This window comes from Mustela putorius, unplaced genomic scaffold (assembly GCF_011764305.1).
Source record: "Mustela putorius furo isolate JIRA1106 unplaced genomic scaffold, ASM1176430v1.1 tig00000196_pilon_pilon_pilon, whole genome shotgun sequence".
NCBI classification, from domain to species: Eukaryota; Metazoa; Chordata; class Mammalia; order Carnivora; family Mustelidae; genus Mustela; species Mustela putorius.
This window is the reverse complement of record NW_025421310.1, coordinates 10841957-10860624: the sequence shown is the minus strand read 5'-3', so window position 1 is coordinate 10860624 and position 18668 is coordinate 10841957. Positions and strand designations below refer to the sequence as shown.

Sequence of the window (18668 nt, the reverse complement as noted above, 5' to 3'; positions counted from 1 at the left end):
CGACGGCTTGCCACTCACCCGGCGCCAGCCCCGCCCCCTTCCCGCGAGCCCACGCGCCCAGCCCCGCCCTCTTCTCTAGACGAATCAGCGCGCGATCCGCACGAGCCGCGTCCAGGGCGCGCTCTTTGGAGCCCTCTGCGTACCCCTCAGAGTGGGTTGCCATGGTCACCATTGAGCTTTGGGACTGAAGGGCTGACGGGAGCAGCCAGGGAGCGAGACAGAGAGAAAAGGAGACGGATTCTGATTGGCTGCTGCTTCGCTTCACCAGCGCCTCAGCCCTGTGCCTCCGGGAGCCTGACGCCTGGTCCCCTCTGTCCTGTCCTCCCGCCCCAGCGGTCTCCTGGGACGGGCGCAGTCAAAACCCTGAACAAACTTCTGGAGGCTGCTGCTAAAGGTGCAGAAACCCTTTTCTAACAAACGCGTTTTGCTTCGCGGGCGCTGGGTTGAAGTTGTCTCATGGTGTATCGGTTAATCCTCGGATGAGGGAAAAAAGGCTCAGAGGTTAAGCAGCCCTTCCCAATACCACACAGAGAGGTCTGGGGGAACCTGGTCTTGAATTGTAGGTTCATCTCGCCCCAGAAGCAACCCCCGCCCCATCTTTCCACTGCGCCCAGGGCGAAGTCGGGAAGTGAGGAGAGAGCGGAAAAGGTGACATTCGAGGAAAGAGCTGGAAGAGGGAGAGAGGGAAACGACAGAAGAAAGAAAAGATCTGAGGGAATCAGGCAGAGAAAAAAGAAAGCGATTAGGAATGAAAGGAAGAGTTTAAGAGGCAGAAAGAAGAGGACAGAGAGGAGGCAGAGGATTAGGAAGCCGGGAGGGTGAAAAGAGACAGAAGTGCAGAGACTCAGAGAGATGGCGAACCGACACCCAGAGAGGGACAGAGACCTAGAGAAGGGGACTGGGACTCAGGGAAATCAGAGACCTGGTAGGTTGCAGGGAACAAGAGAAGGGGAAAGAAACCCAGAGAAGAGGACGGAGACCCGCAAGTGGGGTGGGAGCAGAGACGCGGGTGGGGAGGGACAGAAGCCCAGAGCGAGAGGAGGGGACAGAGCTGGGGCATGGAGGGAGACCAGAGCAGGGGGCAGACAGAGAATAGGGGTGGAGGGAGGGAAAGATGATTGGGGAAGGGGGAGGTGGGAAGAAAAGAGAGAGGGGACTGAGGAGATGAGGTACACCGGAGTAGCGACGCAAGCCCCGCCCGCGTATCCCGCACGCACACCGCGGGCGCAGGAAGGAGACGCAGACCAGAGCACACTGCAGGATCTTTATTCAAGTGGGGCGGGCGCGGCGCTCAGGGCGCATCCAGCACCAGCAGCTTGTGCATGTACGAGTTCAGCCAGTGGCGGCGCTCGAGGGCGGCCAGCAGCCGCGCGCGCTCCCGGAAGGCCGCGTCGTCCGCCAGGGCCAGGCTCCGCCGCGACAGCTGGGTGGCGGTTCCCGCCCAGGCCCGGCCGGGGGAACGGAGGCTGCGAGGAGACCAAAAGAGTCGGTTACCGCGGGTCCCGGACCCCCGCCCGCCGCCACCTGTACCTCCCGCGGTCTAATTCGAAGCCCTGTCCCCGCACTGTCTGTGGAGTGGCTCGGCGTCTGTCCTCTGTCCCCCTGCCTCCGGCTCGAAGCTCCCCGAGTACAGAGTCGGAGTCGATGCCTGTGTCCACCCCCAGCGCTCAGCGCCCGGCCTGATGCACACTAAGAACCCAGTAAACTTCGCTCAAGGAACAAATCGCTGCTGCTTCGGCTCCTCTCAAATCTCTCAACGCTTTCCTCAGAATCTTCTTGTACCTCTTCTCGCGCTGATTCTCTGTCCACACTCCACCTCTCTCCACCCCTGGTCTTCGTCCTCCTTTCCGTCCTCCTCCTCTCCATCCTCCTCTGCTCTGTGCCCCTTTCTCCTTGGGTCTGGTCCCACCTGTCTGAATCCCCGCCCCTCCCTGGGTGTCCCGGGCGCCGCGTGTACCTGAGAACCCCAGCTGGGGGCAGGGCGACTCCTGAGGCTGTGCGGTCGCCCCAGGGCAAAAGCAGCAGGAGCAGCAACAGCAGCAGCCGCACCCGGGGGCTCCTGGACACCTGGTGGGTCTCCATCACCTGTGGAGAGACAGGAAAGAGCTCAGTGAGGCCCACGTCCTCGCCCAGAACCCCGGATCCCACCACCCACCCACCTCCTGCGCCCGTTTGCAGGGCCCGCTACCGCGCAGTGGGCTCGGACAGCCAGGCAGCAGCCCCCTTATATCGCCTCCACAGCCCCCGCAGCGGGCAGTGACGCAGACCAGGGGGCTGGGGGCGCTGGGTCAACTCCCCCCACCAGGCTCATTAGGAGCCGCCAGCGGTAATGAGGAGCCAGGAGTGGGGGCCCTGCCTCTGCCTTGGCAGCCACCAACTAATTGGGACCAGGAGCTGGGACCTGAGGGGAAGCAGGAGGGGGAGAGACAGACAGACAGAGAAGTGGACACAGGAGGTGTGTCAGAGGGATAAAAATAGAGACCGGCAGAGGGACCATCAGAGCAGAAGCCAGAGACACAGAGAAAGAGACAGGGAAAGCAACAGAGGGACTGATAGGGAGAAGCAGAGACACATAGATGAAGTAACCATAAGAGGGAAGGACAAAGACAGAGTGACAGAGGGGAAGAAAGGGAGCAACAGAGGAGGAAGGAAAGAAGAAGTGGGGGAGGGGAGAGAAAGAGCCAGTTGGAGATGGAGGGAAGGGGCTCCGAGAAAGCCCTGAGATAGAAAGGCAGCCAGCTAGCACAAGGATGCCCAGAGAGAAATCCAGGCAGCAGAGAACCAAAAAAACAGAGTGCGAGATGGAGGGGGAGAAAGGCAGAAGAAGGCAAAATGTAATGGGGGCTGGGGGTGGGGCTGAAGGCAGGTGAAGTGACAGGCAAATCTGCAAAGAGGGGAAAGACAGGCCAGGGCCCCTAGGCTACCCTGTGCGTGAGGCTAAGCCTTCCTGGGGAGGAGTTTGGGGGCTTTGTGAAGGCCCAGTCCCCTCACACTGGCTCTTAAGAGGGTGCTCTCTACACACTGGGGGGAGGTGGACCAAGGTTCAGAAGTCCTAAAGGGCAGTAACAATCTGGGTACATGACTGGCAAGACATGGGACCCTGGACTCTTATTTCCCCAGAGAGGAGAGGCCTGGGAACCCGGATTCCTGAATCTACAGGGAGACAGCTGGAGGCCCAGACTCCTGGGTCTTCAAGTAAGAACCCATGGTTCTAGACTTGGGTTTGCATGTAGGAGATGGCAGATGTCCTGGATCCCTGGTTTCTTTTCTTCTTCTTCTTCTTCTTCTTCTTCTTCTTCTTCTTCTTCTTCTTCTTCCTCTTCCTCTTCCTCTTCTTCTTCTTCTTCTTCATTTTATTTTTAAGATTTTATTTATTTGATAGCACAAGCAAGACTCAGAGCTCAATTCCAGGGCCCTTGGATCCTGACCCGAGCCAAAGGCAGACACTTAACCAACTGAGCTACCCAGGCACCCCTGGATGCCTGGTTTCAAAGAGAAGATAGTTTAGTTGGCCCATATCCCTCCACCAGATAGATGATCCAATCCCAACTCCCTTCCCTGTTCCAGAGATAATGTTCTTTATCTCTGTCCCTTTAAGAACACAAGGCTGTAGCCAGGTTCCCAGGATCCCCAGAGACAGGGTCAGGTGCGTCACCCACGCCCCTGGGACCCTACCTCCTGCTGCCCCTCCCGGAGCCATTCTGCAGCATTCACCGATCTCTGCGTCCAGCTCTGCTCATCTGCTGTTATCTTGGACCTCACTAAGCAGGTAAGAGACCCCAGGCCCCATTGGGGATGGCACCCCCACCCACCCAGGTATCTGGCACCCCCACCTCCACCTGAGCACAAACCTAGGTGTCTGCCCCAGACCAATCCTGGGAGTCTGGGATCTCAGCACCATCCTCAGTAAACAGAGTGACCAGAGTCCTGCCCCATCCAGAACCCTACACCCCTGTCTGCTGAGGGCCAAAGACTCGGAGTTTCCAGTCTCCTTTCTTTTTCTTTTCTTTTCTTTTTTTTTTTTTTTAAGATTTTATTTATTTATCAGAGAGAGAGTGGGCGAGAGAGCAAGCACAGGCAGACAGAATGGCAGGCAGAGGCAGAGGGAGAAGCAGGCTCCCGGCCGAGCAAGGAGCCCGATGCGGGACTCGATCCCAGGACGCTGGGATCATGACCTGAGCCAAAGGCAGCTGCTTAACCAACTGAGCTACCCAGGCGTCCCTCCAGTCTCCTTTCTACCCTGTAATCCAGGTCCCCTAATCTTAATCCCTCAAAATTCTAGGCATCTGAACCTTCAGGGCTCTCCTAAGGACCTAGGAATTTAGACCCACAATGCCCATCCACCCTCTGGAAACTGGGGTGAACCCCCAGCAGTCTTCTCTCCCAGGTCCCAGGAGTCTCCCTCCTCCCTCAGATCCATGCCTGTCGGGCCCGCAGCCCACAGCCATTCCCTTCTGAGCCTCCTCTGGTGTAAACAACTGTGTGGTGAAGGTGTCCGCAGCCATGGGAGAGGAAGGGATCCTATGTCCCCTTGGAGGTCTACACCGTCCGAAATAGAAGTAGAGGAAGTCTGAGGCCGGTGAGGTCTGAGGTCCTTCCCAATTTTTCTGCGACCCCCTCGGGGAAACAGATAAGGAAATTAACTACGACTCCCAAGAAGCCCCGCGCCTCTGTCTCCCTTAGCTACGGCAGATTTGGCCCCATAGCCTTCAGGGAGTTGCAGCTGGGTTCCTCTCCTTTCCTGGGCGCGGAGCTCTGAGGGATATCCGCCCACCTGGGGAACGGGGCGTGGTCTCATCGGTGGGCGTGGCCTCTGGGAGTGGGCCGGGGTTCCCGGCAGGCTTCCAATCTTAACCCTTTTCTTCTCCCTCCCCCGCAGCCATAGGCGTCTCCCAGAACTATGAAATCCCTCAGACCGATCCTCTTCTTCCTCGTCTTCCTCCTCGCCCGGCTGGGTTCCAAGGCCGACCCTTCGGCCTCGCCGCTTACAGGCTTCGACTTCCCTGAGATGGGCCACCCCTCTCAGACCTCCCCTCCTGCTTCTGAGAATGCCACTAGAGACTTGCCTAACCCAGACTCCCCTGCGACTGCTTACCCCGAATCCTCCAAATCACCTCATGCAGTTTCCCCTGAGCCCTCCCGCCTTGACTTCACTGAGACTACCAACCATGACCTCCGAGAAACCCCACACCCAGAGTCTTTTGAGAACCCTAAATTTAACTCACTCAATACCTCAATAGCAGATTCCCTGGAGACTCCCAAAATTAACCACTCCGAAATGACAGATCCAGAACCTTCTGAGACCCCCAAACCTGACGCGACTGACCGTCCACACCCAGAATCCCCTGAGACCCTCAAACCTAATCCCTCCAAAACCTCATATCCAGAATTTCCTGAGACCCCAAGCCCTGACCCTACCCAAACTCCACACCAAGAATCCCCAGAGATTCCCAAACTTAACTCCACCGAAGTCTCACTTGCAGAAGTCCCTGAGACCCCACATCCTGGCCCCACCAAGATTCTTCACCCCAAATCTCCAGAAACCCATAACCCTGACACCACCCAAACCCCAAACTCTGAATTCCTCCAGACCCTCCATCCCAACTCTACTGAGATCCCCCACCAAGAATCCCATGGAACTCACAACCTCGGCCCCACTGAAATGCCCCAAACAGAATCCCCCACACCCCAGTACCAAGATGCCACAGAGAACCCCATGACCTCTGACCCTGAGATCTCCGCCAGTCCTCACCCAGAATCGACTACACCTTTCAAGGTCAAAGCTACTGACCCAAATGAGCTGCCCCTGAGTCCCAAACCAGAAACCCCTGCAGTGACCCAGCCTGAGTCCCTTAAATTGCCCGCCTCAGTTTCTCCTGGGACAGTTGAGCTGAAGGCCTCCCAGAACGCTAGCCTGAAAGGGCATGATGCCCTTCTTCCCTCAGCCCGGATTGCGGGCCCCCCTGCTCCTCTGGGTTCCCCCAGTCAGCCGGCCCCTGCCACTCCGCGGGCCCCCCAGCGGCGTAGCCGAGGTGAGAGAGTCAGCACTATCATCGTGGTGGAACGAGTGGAGGAGACCGGTGAGGGGCCAGGACCTGGACTTCTGCGTCGGCGGGAGGAGGGGGCTGGGCGTTGGGACTCCTGGTCTGAGGGAAGGCGGCCTAGGGAACACCTCCCTCCCTCCCCCACCGCCTCCCACTCCTGAGTGCCAGGCCGGAGGCCACTGAGGGGTCGTCTGGGGATGTGAGGGTGAAGGGAGGCCGGGGCTCCTGGGTCCCTGGACGTAGGGGCTAGGAGTTTAGATTGCTCAATCCTTGAACCCTGGTCCTTCAGGCGTGACTCTGGTGGGGCGCCCCCGGGGTGCGACGGGCGGGGCCCTCTGCCTCTTCCTCGCGGGGACCGGACTGCTGATCGGCATTTTCCTGCTGCTCTGGTGTCTCTACCGCCGGGCGGCTCGACACCGGCCCTTCACACACCACCGGCTTCCAAACGACGGAGATGAACCTGGTGAGCGACCCCTCACAGCGCCCTTCTCCTTGAATGACTGCATGTTTCTTTAACGCGGTTTTGCCTGGCACTTTAGGGCGCCCTGCCAAAACTCAGGTCCCCCAACCAAGGTCAATAGAAGTCCCGACCCTTCCATGATTCTGCCCCCCAATTCTCCGCAATTCCCGGCGACACGTCCAGCGCCGCTCCCAGTCCAGCTGGGAATTGCAACAGGCTGGGATCCCTGGATCCCCACAAGCCCTGCCCCTTCCCCCCTCCCAGAGGAGCCCTGTATACCCCGCCCTCTCCACTGCAGGCCCCGCCCTGCTGCTCCGACGCCACGCACCCCTCTTCGATTCTGGGGGGCATCGCCCTTTAATTTGAAAACCCAAGCCCAGAAAACAATCGGAATCCTCTTTCCCGCCTCCTCCTTGGCCAGCGGCGCAGCAGAGGGGACAGGACCCCTGTCTGCCTAGTGATGCCCTCTCCCCTTTGCTTCCACAGTTATGCATTTGGAAGCCCCGAAGGACCCCTACGACCTTTACTTTTATGCCCCGGATGCTTGGGTCCCTTCACACATCGCCACTAAACAGCCACCGCCCACCCCCCCGCTGCCGCCCAAGCTGCCCCCGCCGCCCCGCGGGAACCGCCCCCAGAGCCTGGAGCCGCTCTCCCCCGCCACGCTCCCCAACAATTTCGTGTGAGCCCCACTCGCGTCCTGCCAGACCCGCGCCACCCCGCACGGAGATAGGACCCAGAGGTCCTTTCCTCCCGGCACGCTTTGCTGCATAGTAGTCCTCTCGGATAGGACGTTCAACACACTGAGATGCTTTCGCTGTGACCGGAGAACACATTCTGAGGCCGAATAAATCAAGTGTTCCTCTGACTAGACCCCTACTCTGGCCTGCTTCCTGGGAGAGGACGGGACTGGGGCCCCGGGACTCTCGGTCTGACTGGATGAGGGAGCTGGGGGCCCAGGCTTCTCTGACCGCCAAGGCCGATGACGGCTGAGTGTGTACACCAAAGCATTTTATTGGGAGTGAGGCAGGGTTTACAGTCACAGAGACGGAGACACAAAGACACAACCCTGCTCCAGGGGAAAACACCCCTCTCTCCCAGCCCCATTCCCTTTCTGGGATTCCATGACTCCTCCTGCATATGGTCCCCAAATTCTAAGCCGAAAGAGGGGAGTCTGAGAAGGGACGGATCCCAGATTTTGAGTCGTTTAGCCCCTGAGGGACACAACAAATGGCCACTGAGAAAACAAGAGTAGTTCGAAACCACCCAGGAGAATAAAGTGCAAGGAATTAAGGGGAAGAGGGGCATCTGGAAACCACCACAGGGAAGTTCAATGATGGTGGCTTCACACCATTGAGTTGATGGTCTTGAGCAGCCACTATTCAGACCTGAAAACATGTCAGAAAAAGTGCGTGGGGGTGGAGAGAGGCATAGTGTTAAAACCGTCATCTTGCTTCCCTAGACATTGTGCTAAGCTAGGGAGAAGGTCTTGGGGAATTTGGTGCTTCAGCAGAACCTGCTGGTGAAGGGAGAGGGTTGCGGGGAGGGGGGAGGGGGCTTGAAACCGCCATTCTCCCTCAGAAACGCTGGTGAGAATCGATCCCTAGAATGGCGGGGATGGGCGGTTGGTTAATCCAACCTGGAAAATGCAAAATGGAATGGGGAGAGGTTTGTAACTTCTAGAGGAAGACCTTGAATGTTTCTGAAAGGCGAGGAAGGCTGAGTAGTCTGGGGGTGGGGGTGGGGGTTAGCCCGAGAGTTGGGGGGGTGGTTAAAGGAAAGGGCCGGGATAGGGTGCCTCAAAACCACAAGAGAGAGTAAAAGATTGAACTGTCCATTCAAATAGAGCCCTGAAAGGAGAGATTTGAAACCACTGAGGCAGAACAAGTGGAGAAGGAAAACCTTTGAAGGGAACTTGGGTATCCTTGAAACTGCCAGTCTGCAGCTTCACTACCCCTGAGAGGCGCGATTGGGAGGGGAAGAGGACTTGACCGCACTGGGGAAGAGGGCAAATGCTTCTTAGGCCTGCAGCAGGACAGAGAGAACTGGGGTTCCTTGACAGTCAGTCAGGCCAGTGATGTGTGGAATGGAGGTCCTGGAAACTGCCATTCAGTGGGAGGCACATGGTCAGTAGTCCCGGACAGGGGGTGGGGGTCTTGGGGGCTGAAATGTGCTGTGTGTGGCCCCATAGGAAGGAGGGGGGGCGGGAGGAGCCCCAGGGGGCTCAGCGTCATCCTCCATTTCGCTTTCGTCGCTGCCAGCCAGCTGGTCATGGCCAACGAAGCCACACTTCTCTTCGCTCATCTCCTCAGGCTCCGCCCATGGCTGCTTCTCCCCGGAAGCGAAGACCCCGTAGAAGATGACACCCCCGTAGTGCACCAGGGAGGCAATTAGGAATACATACTGCCACTCCTCCCGAGTCTGTGGGGGGACAAAGGGGAGGTGAGGTCAGAGGACAGAGAAACAACCCAGTGCACAGAGAGGGAGGCAGGGATCCAGAGGGAAGCAGAGAGACCAGGAGAGGGCAGGGATGGAGGCCAGCGACGGTGAAGCCGGTCAGGGAGGTCCCATACACAAACTGGGAGGGCGAGTGGGTCAGGACTGGCGCACGGACCTTGTGCTTAGTCATGGCACCCACGATGATGGGGCACACCATGCCTGACAACGTGCCCACGCCGTTGGAGATGCCCATGAGGATGCTGGCATAGCGCGGGGCGATGTCCAGGTGGTTCACGTTGAACCCTGGGGAGGCAGCCAGAAGGCGTCACTCCAGATCACTCCCCATTGAACCACACTCGGGAGACTCCCGCCGCCAAGCCGCACCTCCTCCCATCGCAACCTCCCCCGTCCCTCCTGCTCTTTCCAGGCTGCCTTTTGCCAGGCTGGGAGGTCCCCTTCCTGAGCCAGGAAGTTCCCTGCAGAACTGTCCCGAGTCCGCCAAGCTGCGGACTCGCGGTTCTCACCAGAGATGGCGAAGCCGCTGAAGCCCACCGCGAGGACCAGGAAGGAGATGGCCACGCCCTTGGAGTGCGAGTAGCCGACCACCAGCAGCAGCGTGGCTTCCATGCCGAAGCCTAGAGGGCCGGAGGGCCGTGTCCTCTGAGCGTCGGCGGCCTCACACCGCCCTTCCAGCCCCAGGCCGGCCACCTCCCTGCCTGTCCCGTTCAGCCTTCTTTGTGTAGCATTCCGCCTGCGCCCGTCCTAACCAAAACCTCACCTCCCTAACGTCCGCGACCACGCGCCCCAGAGCCACCACGGCCCCGGCTAGGCCCTCCATGGCCCCACTGCCTACCTAGGCCGCGCGCTGAAGACGCAGGGTCCAAACCCCACCCGTGCACCTCCCCACCTTTCTTCGGTTCTCACTGATTGGGCAGCACGCCCCGCAGAACTCTCCAGGTCCCCCATTCATAACCCCTCTAGATAGCCCAGTTCCCGTCCTGCTCCGCCCGTGTAGGCCCCGCCCTGCCAGACCGAACTTGGTCTCCTCCGGGCTCCACCCGATGGTCACACCCGCCTTGTCCTTCCACCTGGTGGGCCTCGAGAGGGCCGCTGGAGATTCTGTTCATCCAAGATGGGCCTCACCCGGTCTACGCCTTCTTGGACACGCCCCTGACCCCACCTCCGACCTCCGAGGGATCCCGCCCCGCCCCGACTGTCCCAGACGGTGCGCAGGGCCCCGTCCCACTCACCTCCACAGTTCATCAACTTGCGCACGTTAGTGGTGGACATGATTCGGCGGCTCCTCAGGAAGTCCGCGATCTGGCCGCCGATGGGCACGATGATGGTCATGACCAAGTGGGGCAACGCTGACACCAAGCCCACCTGCGCCAGAAAGCATACAGAGCGAGGGCTCAGGGGCGGCTGGCCCGCATCTCCACCCGATTCCTGTACCTTTGGCTCCTCCCTGCCCCTCGTTCCAACCTCTTGGGATCCAGGCCCGCTGCTCCATCTCCCCCCGCTGCGCCCCCTGCCTTTCCTTCCTGGGCCAAACCTTGCTGATCTCGAAGCCGAACACCTCTTCGAAGTAGGCGGGCTGGGAGATAAGGAGCAAGTAGAACGTCCAGCTGCGGCAGAAGTTGGCCACGATGATGGCATAGACTGGCATGGACGTGAAGAAGCGCCGCCAAGGTGTGTTAAATTTCTGTGGAGGGTCGGGGAGGTGGAGAGGAGAGGTCGCTAAGATAGAGACCTGGGCTGGGCTATCTCCGTGTCTCTTCAGGTACCCAATCATAGTCCCACAGAGACTCAGGTTTCCCGACCTCACCAAAACCTCCACGGGCGCAGGGGCGCCAACCTGACCATGTCCCTGTGGGGACCTCGGCATCCTAGCTTCACAGTGACACTTCACAGTGACCCTTCATGAAGATCCCTTCATGCAGGTGTCCCGCCTCTGCAGTGCCCCACAGGTGCATAGGTGTCCGGACCCCACGATGACCCTCAGGGACGCGTAAATGTGAGCCCGGGAATCTATTTCCATTCCATTATACCGCCTAATTCTAGCCTCACTCATCCCAAGGTCTGAGTGAATCCTCCACATTCAAGCCCGCTTCTGCTCGCTTAACCACGCCCCACATGGGTTCTGTCCTCAGCACCTGCTAATCCTTTCTTCTCCGCGCTTTAGCTCCGCCTCCTAGGTTCTAGCCCCGCCCACCGCACCTCCCAGTTTGGTCTCCTCTGAGAGTCTAGGGAAACCCACCACGGTCTACACACTGTGGAGGTTCGAAGCCTCCTCTTCTCCTGCCTCCCTGCCTGAATATCTCTCCTTGCCCCATGGCGCCTCCGCCCCCGCAGGCTTGGGCCCTGACCGTGACCGGGTTCATGAGTTTGGCGCTCTCGCCGATGGCGTCCTCGATGTACTTGCGCTCCTCTTCCGAAATGCTGGGGTGCAGAGCCGGGGACTCATAGGAGACGAGCAGCCAGAACAGGTACCAAAAGATCCCGAAGCTGCCTGGGGAGGGTCAGGAGAGGGATGGAAGCGAGGTGACGACCGGCCTCGCTCCACCCCTGTGCCACCCAGACCAAGGCGTTCGGGGCCCCTCACCGTAGACGTAGAACACAGAACTCCATCCTGAGTACTGCACCAGGACCCCAGCGAGAGGCATCGCGACCACCGCCCCAGCATAGGAACCTGAGGGGGAGGACGCAATGTGTAGACCAGGCTCATCTATTCTCAGATCTGGGAATGGGGCCTCCCAGGCCCTGCCTTCCGGGGACAGAGAAGTACAGGCCACAGTCCCTCTTCCCACAGAAGTCCATCCTTCCCGCATGTCCAGATCCCAGCCCCTTCTGCTCACCGCAAAAGGCTGTTGTTGCCAAGCGACTCCGCTCTAAGGGAGGGGCCCATTTGCTCCAGATGCCGTGGCAGGCAGGGTACGTGACCCCCTAGGAAGGAGAAAGCTAAAGTCAACGAGAAGAGGCGGAGTGAGAACAGGCACAGGGCAGTATGGAGCAGGGCTTTACCTCTACCAACCCCTGCAGGATCCTCACGAAGATGACACAGCCATAATGGACTCGGGCAGCAGAGGGGATCAGCATGTTTAGAGTGGATGTAGCGACAATGGCAAAGCCGAAAACCCTGGTGGGAAGAGTCCATAGTACAAGAATGGGGTCCAGCGATCCCACCAAAGCTAGGATTCTATTCTTTCTAACCGCGGAGGGCCAGGCCTTGTGATCCCCCAGAACCTCCGCCCCCACCTTCGTTGCAAATCTTACCTCCCACAACCACAAACCCCGCCTTTCTCTAAGACCCCGCCCCCAACCCAGGCCCCTCCTATCCCCCTCCCGCCCGGAAATGCCAGGCCACACCTTCGAAGTAGTTCCCGCCCACCTTGAGAACCCAGCCATGTACCTGTTGGCTGCGAATTTTTGGCAGATAAATCCTCCGGGAATCTGGGTGACAATGTAGCCCCAGAAAAAGGAGCCGTGTATGAGGCCAACAGTCTCTGGATCCCAGTTAAATTGAGCTTTCTGCGGGCCAAAAGGCATGTCAAACCAGTGGCCCAGGCTCTGACCTTCCACCAATCAGCACAGATAGATTTACTCCCTCAGCCAATCAGCAACAAGGACCCAGAGGGATCCTTGCACTACAGTTAGCAGCCAGGCCTGTCCCTGCCTGGAACCCTCGCTCTGCCTGCTTCCCGGGACCAGGGCCCCTTCTCTGAATGTCTGGGGGCCCGTCAATGGGGTGGGGACTGTGTCTCCACTTACTTCTCTTAACCAACCTACGAACTGTTTGCGGAGTGACTGGGGCGAGGGTGGGGGTCTAGTCAGGGATGAGAAGCAGCTGAAGGTGTGAAGGTGCGAGGTAGACCCGTGCCTAAGTCGGGAATTTTTCCTAAGGTAGGGGCACGGCCTACACCGGAGTTAAAATAGGGAGAAAGTGGGGCGCCTGGCTGGCTCCGTAGAGCATGCAACTCTTGATCTTGGGGTTCCAAGTTCGAGCCTCCGGTTGAGTGTAAAGGTTACATTAAAAAAAAAAAATAGGGAGAAAGTCTGAGATGAGGCGGCCTTCAGGTAAAGGTCAGAGCAGATGAAGCAGGATGTAGCGGAGACAGAACTTCAGAAAAGCCAGGATCAAACTTCAGTGTGGGGCCCGCGATGGGACTGGGATTAGGTTGTGACGCTGGGACAGGCGTGGGTGGCAGGTGGAGCAAAGTTGCTAGGAGCTTTACAAGGGAGCAGGGGCAACATGCAGGAACCCCAATACCGGCGCTGAGTCTGCATTTGTAAATCATGGGCCTGAACTAAATAGGGGCTGGGCTTCATTTAGGTCTGGGGCAAGGCTTAGGAAGGGGAGAGCCCTGAGGCAGAAGGGAGCCAGCCATAGGGGGACGCGCAGATGGGCGGGGCTGCTCAGGCTGGGGTTAGAAGGGGCTTGGCCAGGGCTTCGTCCGGGGGAGCGTGACGTCATCAGAGGGCGTGGGCAGAGCTAGGTGGGCCCGCGTGCCAGGCCACGCCCTTTAACTACCTGCACCACCACGTGGCCTCCGCGGTGGGTCGTGCTGTTGTTGACCATGGAGACGATGGCCACGCCCAGGTTGCAGCGGATACCAAAGCTGATGCAGAAGCCCAGACCGCTCATGATGGCGATAATGTAGCGACGAGGGAGACCGAAACAGGTGCAGTCCACTACAGGCGGGTCCCGGGTCTGCGTCGTCACTGGGCGCCCATCGGCACTCAGCTCTAGCGTCTCTGCACCTTCCTGTCGCTTCTCCAGAAGGCTGAGGGGCAGCAAGAGTCCAACACTCTCGTAAGTCCAGGTGGCCGCTGGCCACCTCCTCCCCACGACACGGGAGTCCAGGGCAAAACCTGCTGCTTTTCAAGATCCTAAAGATCCTAAGCCCGCAGTCCCTCCTTCCCCAGGAGTCCAGGAACTTCTCTAGCTTCCTTTCCCCCCACCCCCGGGATCCAGGAAGCTGGACCCCCTCTCTCCATCCCCTTCAGACCAGAAACTCACGCTGCCAGCCCCCTTCTCCTGCAGACTCAGGTGTGGAGGTCCTCAATCCCCCTTTCCCCCAGTCCCATTATCTCTGGACTCCGGAGTTTTAGACCCCAAACTACACTTGGTAATCCAAGAGTCTGTGCCCCCAGCCCCCACCATGAGGCCCAGAGACTCTTTCCAGCCCCCTCTCCCAGATATGAGTCTATTTGAGGAAGCAAAAGGCGCTAAGGAGATGCTTCAGCAAAGGTGTCAAAAGAACAGATGCTTCTCAGCCACGTCTGCTATATATACCGCCCGCCCTCCTCCCCTGCCCCCAGTGGCGTGCCCTTCCCGGCTTCCAGGCCCCAGGTGTGGGGCTGACTTCCAGCTGATGCCCTTCAGACACCAGAAGCCCATTCCTTGGGGCGGGGGAGAAGTCAGGGTCCCTAGAATCCAGCAGCCCAGCCAGTCATCCCTGGGGAACCTTGAGTTCAGGCTGTCAGCTAGGGGATAGGAAGAGGGGGGGTGGCGGGTGGTGTCCTGGCAAGGGACAGATGGCCCTGGTAGGGGGATTGGCTCAGTCCCCAGCGTGGCTCTCGCCCCCGCCCGTTCTGGAACGGGGATTGAGTCTGTGATGATGGATAGCGTATTTGGAGAGCCACCTCACACCCAGAGAGAGGTTGCCGGGAAAGAGAGGTGCCCTGAGACAGGTGTGCAAAGACCCAAAAGGAGGGCGACAGAGATGGGAGGGGGACAGAGGCAGAAACAAAAGGATCAGAGATACAGATGGAGGGACAGAGACCAGAGAGAAAAGAGGGAACAGAACAGGGACCCTAGGAGGGAAGGGGACAGAAACTCAGAGATGGAGGGGGAACAGAGACCCAAACATAGGTGGGGACAGAAACCCAAAAGAGAGGCTACAGTTGCAGAGACCAGAACGTTGAGAGAAAGATGGAGAGACTGGGAGACCGAGGAGAGACGTGATTTGTGAGATTCGGCCCATCTCTGAGGCGGGTACGCAGCCAGGGGATCGGGCTGGATCCCAGGAAGGGGCTAGAACAGATGGAGGCGAGGGAGACTGGGACGGGGGAGGAAAGAACAGCCAGACGGTCTGGGGGGAGGCGGGTGGAAGAGATGAGAGAACACAGCCACCCTCCCCATCCTAGAACTTAAGGAGGTGGGGGGGAGCTAAGAAACGGGGGTGGTAGAAAGAGCCTCGGGGAGTGGACAGAACCCAGGAGGGTAGAGGAATGAGAGCCAGAGAGAGGGGGAATAAATGCCCCAGAAGGACAGTGCAGGGTGGTGGGCGGTCCCCACCCCGCGGTGGGTGGGGACCGCCCACCACCCCAAGTCAGAACTCAGAACGTGCCAGCCAATGCGATTAGACTTTGACCCAGAACCCTGTGGTTGCTATTTGACCCTGACACTCAGGAGGTGCTCATAGCCCCTGAAATTTGATACTCAGTCTAATACTCCATTGTGTCCGGATCTCTGACCGAGGCTTTCTATTTTTTAAATTTTATTTTATCTATTTATTTGTCAGAGAGAGAAAGAGGGAGAGAGAGGGAATCCAAGCAGGGAGAGCGGCTGGCAGAGAAGCAGGCTCCCCGCCGAGCAAGGAGTCCAATGCGGGACTCAATCCCAGGACCCTGAGATCACAACGGAGCAGAAGACAGACGCTCAACTGACTGAGCCACCCACGCACCCCATGACCAAGGCTTTCTAAATGGGATGTGGTGGGGGCTCCCACACCTAGAAAATGGGAGCAGGGGTAGAATGTGAGGTTACGGAGAGGGAACCTCCAAGTGATACTGATCATCTCAGGATAGGAGAACCAGGGGCTCAGAGATGACATGACCCAAGTGCTTCCCCTCCCCACCAGAGAGAGGGGAGAGCCTGGAGGGAGATCCTCCTCCCTTTTCTGGGAGCCTGGAACTCAGGTCTGAGGACTTGAGGAGGAGGAAGAAGCTGCCCTTAGGAAGCAGTTCACCAAAATGAAGACGATGTCGCAGTCTCCCTCTCTGTGTCTCTGTCTTTGCTTCTCTGGGGTTCTCTGTCTGCTCCCCTGCTGCCCCAAGCCTCTATTCCCTTATATCCCTTGGTACTGTCTTCCCATTGCACAGCTAAGGAAAAACTGAGGTTCAGAAAGCAGAAATAGCATGTCCAAGGTCACACACCAGAGTAGTTATGGGTCCTGATCATCTCCTGGCCCCCGGGATCGCCCCAGTCAAGGCCTGGCTCTCAAGAAAGAGAAACCTTGGTGCCTGTCTCTCCTGTATTCCCCTTCCTCCTGCATCCTTGCCCCAAGTCACTCTGGGTTACTGCCTGTTTCCTGGGCTGAGGGAGTTCCCCACCCACTCTAGGATCACTCATCTCATCTCGAGGAAACTGTAGCCTCCATCCCCAGCTTGGGAGGGGCTGCCCTGGGTTCAAATGATAGCACTTGTACTTATCTGTGGATTTCTCCCCTTGTTGAACTGAGCCTCAGTTTCCCCAGTTTTGTCTAAAGGATTGAATGGAATCAGGGAGTTATGCCCGATATGGGGCAACCCCAGGGTTCAGATGCAGTGATCTTCTCAAACTCCACCTCCTTGGTGAGTGTCCTGGTGGGAGCTCTGAGCTCTGGGGTCTGTGGGTTGGGGGGGGTGGTGCTCAGGAGGCAGCTCAGAGAGGTGAGAGTTAGGCACAGACAGACTGAGAAAAACCCAGACACAGATGAGAAGCAGGGACCGAGGGAGGGGGCCTGCGGAGCACATCCCTCCTGCCACCCCCCCCTTCCAGCCCCCTCCATCAGCACGTCTCTCTCCCTCTCCTGACTTCGCACTGATGTATTTTGAGAAACTCGTGAAAGGAGGCGAGAAAAAGGGTGGGGAGGGGCTGGAAGATTGGGAAAAGAAGGGGTGAGGTTATCTCAGCTCCTCCTCCCCCCACTGCACCATCTTCCTGCCCCCTCCCTTCTGTCCAGCCTTATTCCCATCTCTCCAGTTCCTAGAGGGTGAGAGACCTTTGGGGCTAGGAGGTGACCTGCGGCGAGCAGGACTAGTGTTCGTCTTAGAAAAGGACTTGCACAGCCTAAGGAGATGGACTGAGGGTCAACTAAAGATAGGGTCAGGACTAAGGGGACAGTGTTGGAGGGAACGGCAGCAGGGGCATGGTGCTGATGGGGCCCTCTCCTCCCCGCACTATGGCCAGATATTTTTAGGCTTCTCCGCAGCTGAGTAATTTCTCTGATTTGAAGCCAGGGCTGGGGTTGGGGGTGAGAGGCTGGGGGGAGGTGTCCAGACTGCCCTGGAGACACTCAGGTCACTGGAGTCATCTCCCTGGATGAAAGGAAGTCCTTCCTAGCTCTAGTCTATATCCTTTGGGAAGTCTACGATCGCCCAGGAGCCTCATTTTTGGCCTGCAACTTCTTTCTCCCCCAGAAACCCAGGATACCTTGGCTTCTCCTCCCAGCTTAGCTCTCCTCAAGGACAAGGACCAATGGGCCCCAATCCGCTTTAGCTTCAGATTAAACTCTCTGAGAGATGGAAACTGAGAAGACACATTGAGATGGAAACACCCAAGATGGGTGATTAAAAACCCAAAGCAAGGGGGACAGACACCCAAAAGGAAAGAGTCGGAGACCTAGAGAGAGGGCAGCAGAGACTTGGGGGGGTGGGGGACAGAGACCCAAAAGGGGGCAGAGATTCGAAGAAAGGAGGCAGAGTGAAGATAAGTAAACGGAGAGCAAAAGTGGGGAGGAGGGTCAGAGACCCAAGAGAGGAAAAAAGGATAAAGTCTGGGGTGGGGTGGGGCACGGAAAAATGAACGAGGTGATGGATGAGACTGGACCAAGGAGAGGGGACCACGAAAAAAGGAGGGAGAAAACCGGACAGATGGGTGGAACCCCCACCCACGGGTATCGCCCGTCCATCTGTCTGTCCAGGCCCGGGTGGGAATGTGCGTCCTCCGCGGACCCTCGGGCTCTTTCCCGCCCAGGACCCTCACCACGCTCACCGGTGCAGCCTCCCGAGGGCACGACCCGCTAGCTTCCGAAACTCCTCCTGACGGAACTCCATGGTGGCTGCCCCTGCCGCCGGTCCCCCCGCCGGTCCCCCCGCCGATCCCCCCGCCCGCGGGCCCGGGCAGCCGCGTCCGGGTTCCCGGGGTCCGCCCCGGCCCGGCCGGCCCCGCAGCTCCGCTCGGGGGGAAGGAGGCTGCGTGTGCTGGCTGCCTAGGGGCAGTAGCTGGACTCAGCGTCGGGGGCGGGGCGGGCGGTGGCGATGCCCCGCCCATCCCCGATAGACCACGCCTCTTGAGTTCTAGTCCCGCCCCCTTTCGTAGCCCTCCTGCTCGGTTCTGCCCCTGCCCTTTCATTCCAAGACCACGCCTCTGGGCTCTGAACCCGCTCCTTTGAGTTGCATCGCCCCAGTTCTATCGCTTCCCAGAGTTACTTCCCCGTTCCATCCCCCCAGCTCCTTTTCTTTGCTCTCTTCCCGAGTTCTCTTTGCTCACCTGAGGTTTCCCTCTCCTTTTTAGTTCGCCCTAATTTCGTCCTTGCTTTTCGTCCCCTACGGTTCCATCTTCTGCGTTTTCATCCTCCCAGCCCATCCCTGCGAGTTTCTGTGCCCTCCAGTTCTACATCCCGCCCCCCCGATTTCCATCCCCATCCCTCGCCATCCTCAGTTCTAACTTCCTCATTCAGAGGGTGCTTTTCCCATTCAGGGAATTCTTTCCCCCTGAATTCCGACCCCCATTTCGATCC

General features: G+C 58.6%; 3 protein-coding genes across 3 annotated transcripts; 1 reads left to right on the top strand and 2 right to left on the bottom strand.

The window, feature by feature from the left end:
• The first annotated feature begins 160 nt into the window (after window positions 1-160).
• On the top strand, window positions 161-7367 carry GFY (golgi associated olfactory signaling regulator). The gene is made up of 5 exons (XM_004767317.3): window positions 161-394; window positions 3599-3769; window positions 4880-6080; window positions 6334-6507; window positions 6991-7367. The coding sequence occupies exons 3-5, from the start codon at window positions 4901-4903 to the stop codon at window positions 7188-7190; spliced, it is 1554 nt and encodes a 517-aa protein (XP_004767374.1). The 5' UTR covers window positions 161-394; window positions 3599-3769; window positions 4880-4900; the 3' UTR covers window positions 7191-7367.
• On the bottom strand, window positions 1263-2082 carry PTH2 (parathyroid hormone 2). Its single transcript, XM_004767316.3, has 2 exons — window positions 1958-2082; window positions 1263-1466 (listed from the first exon to the last, which is right to left on the bottom strand). Exons 1-2 carry the CDS (start codon window positions 2080-2082, stop codon window positions 1292-1294), a joined length of 300 nt encoding a protein of 99 aa, XP_004767373.1. The 3' UTR covers window positions 1263-1291.
• A 127-nt stretch (window positions 7368-7494) lies between the features above and the next one.
• Window positions 7495-18138, bottom strand: SLC17A7 (solute carrier family 17 member 7). The gene is made up of 12 exons (XM_004767315.2): window positions 17921-18138; window positions 13472-13724; window positions 12353-12471; window positions 11965-12079; window positions 11799-11886; window positions 11546-11632; window positions 11310-11452; window positions 10496-10645; window positions 10194-10326; window positions 9468-9578; window positions 9119-9246; window positions 7495-8925 (listed from the first exon to the last, which is right to left on the bottom strand). Exons 1-12 carry the CDS (start codon window positions 17980-17982, stop codon window positions 8632-8634), a joined length of 1683 nt encoding a protein of 560 aa, XP_004767372.1. The 5' UTR covers window positions 17983-18138; the 3' UTR covers window positions 7495-8631.
• Between the last annotated feature and the right edge of the window lie 530 nt (window positions 18139-18668).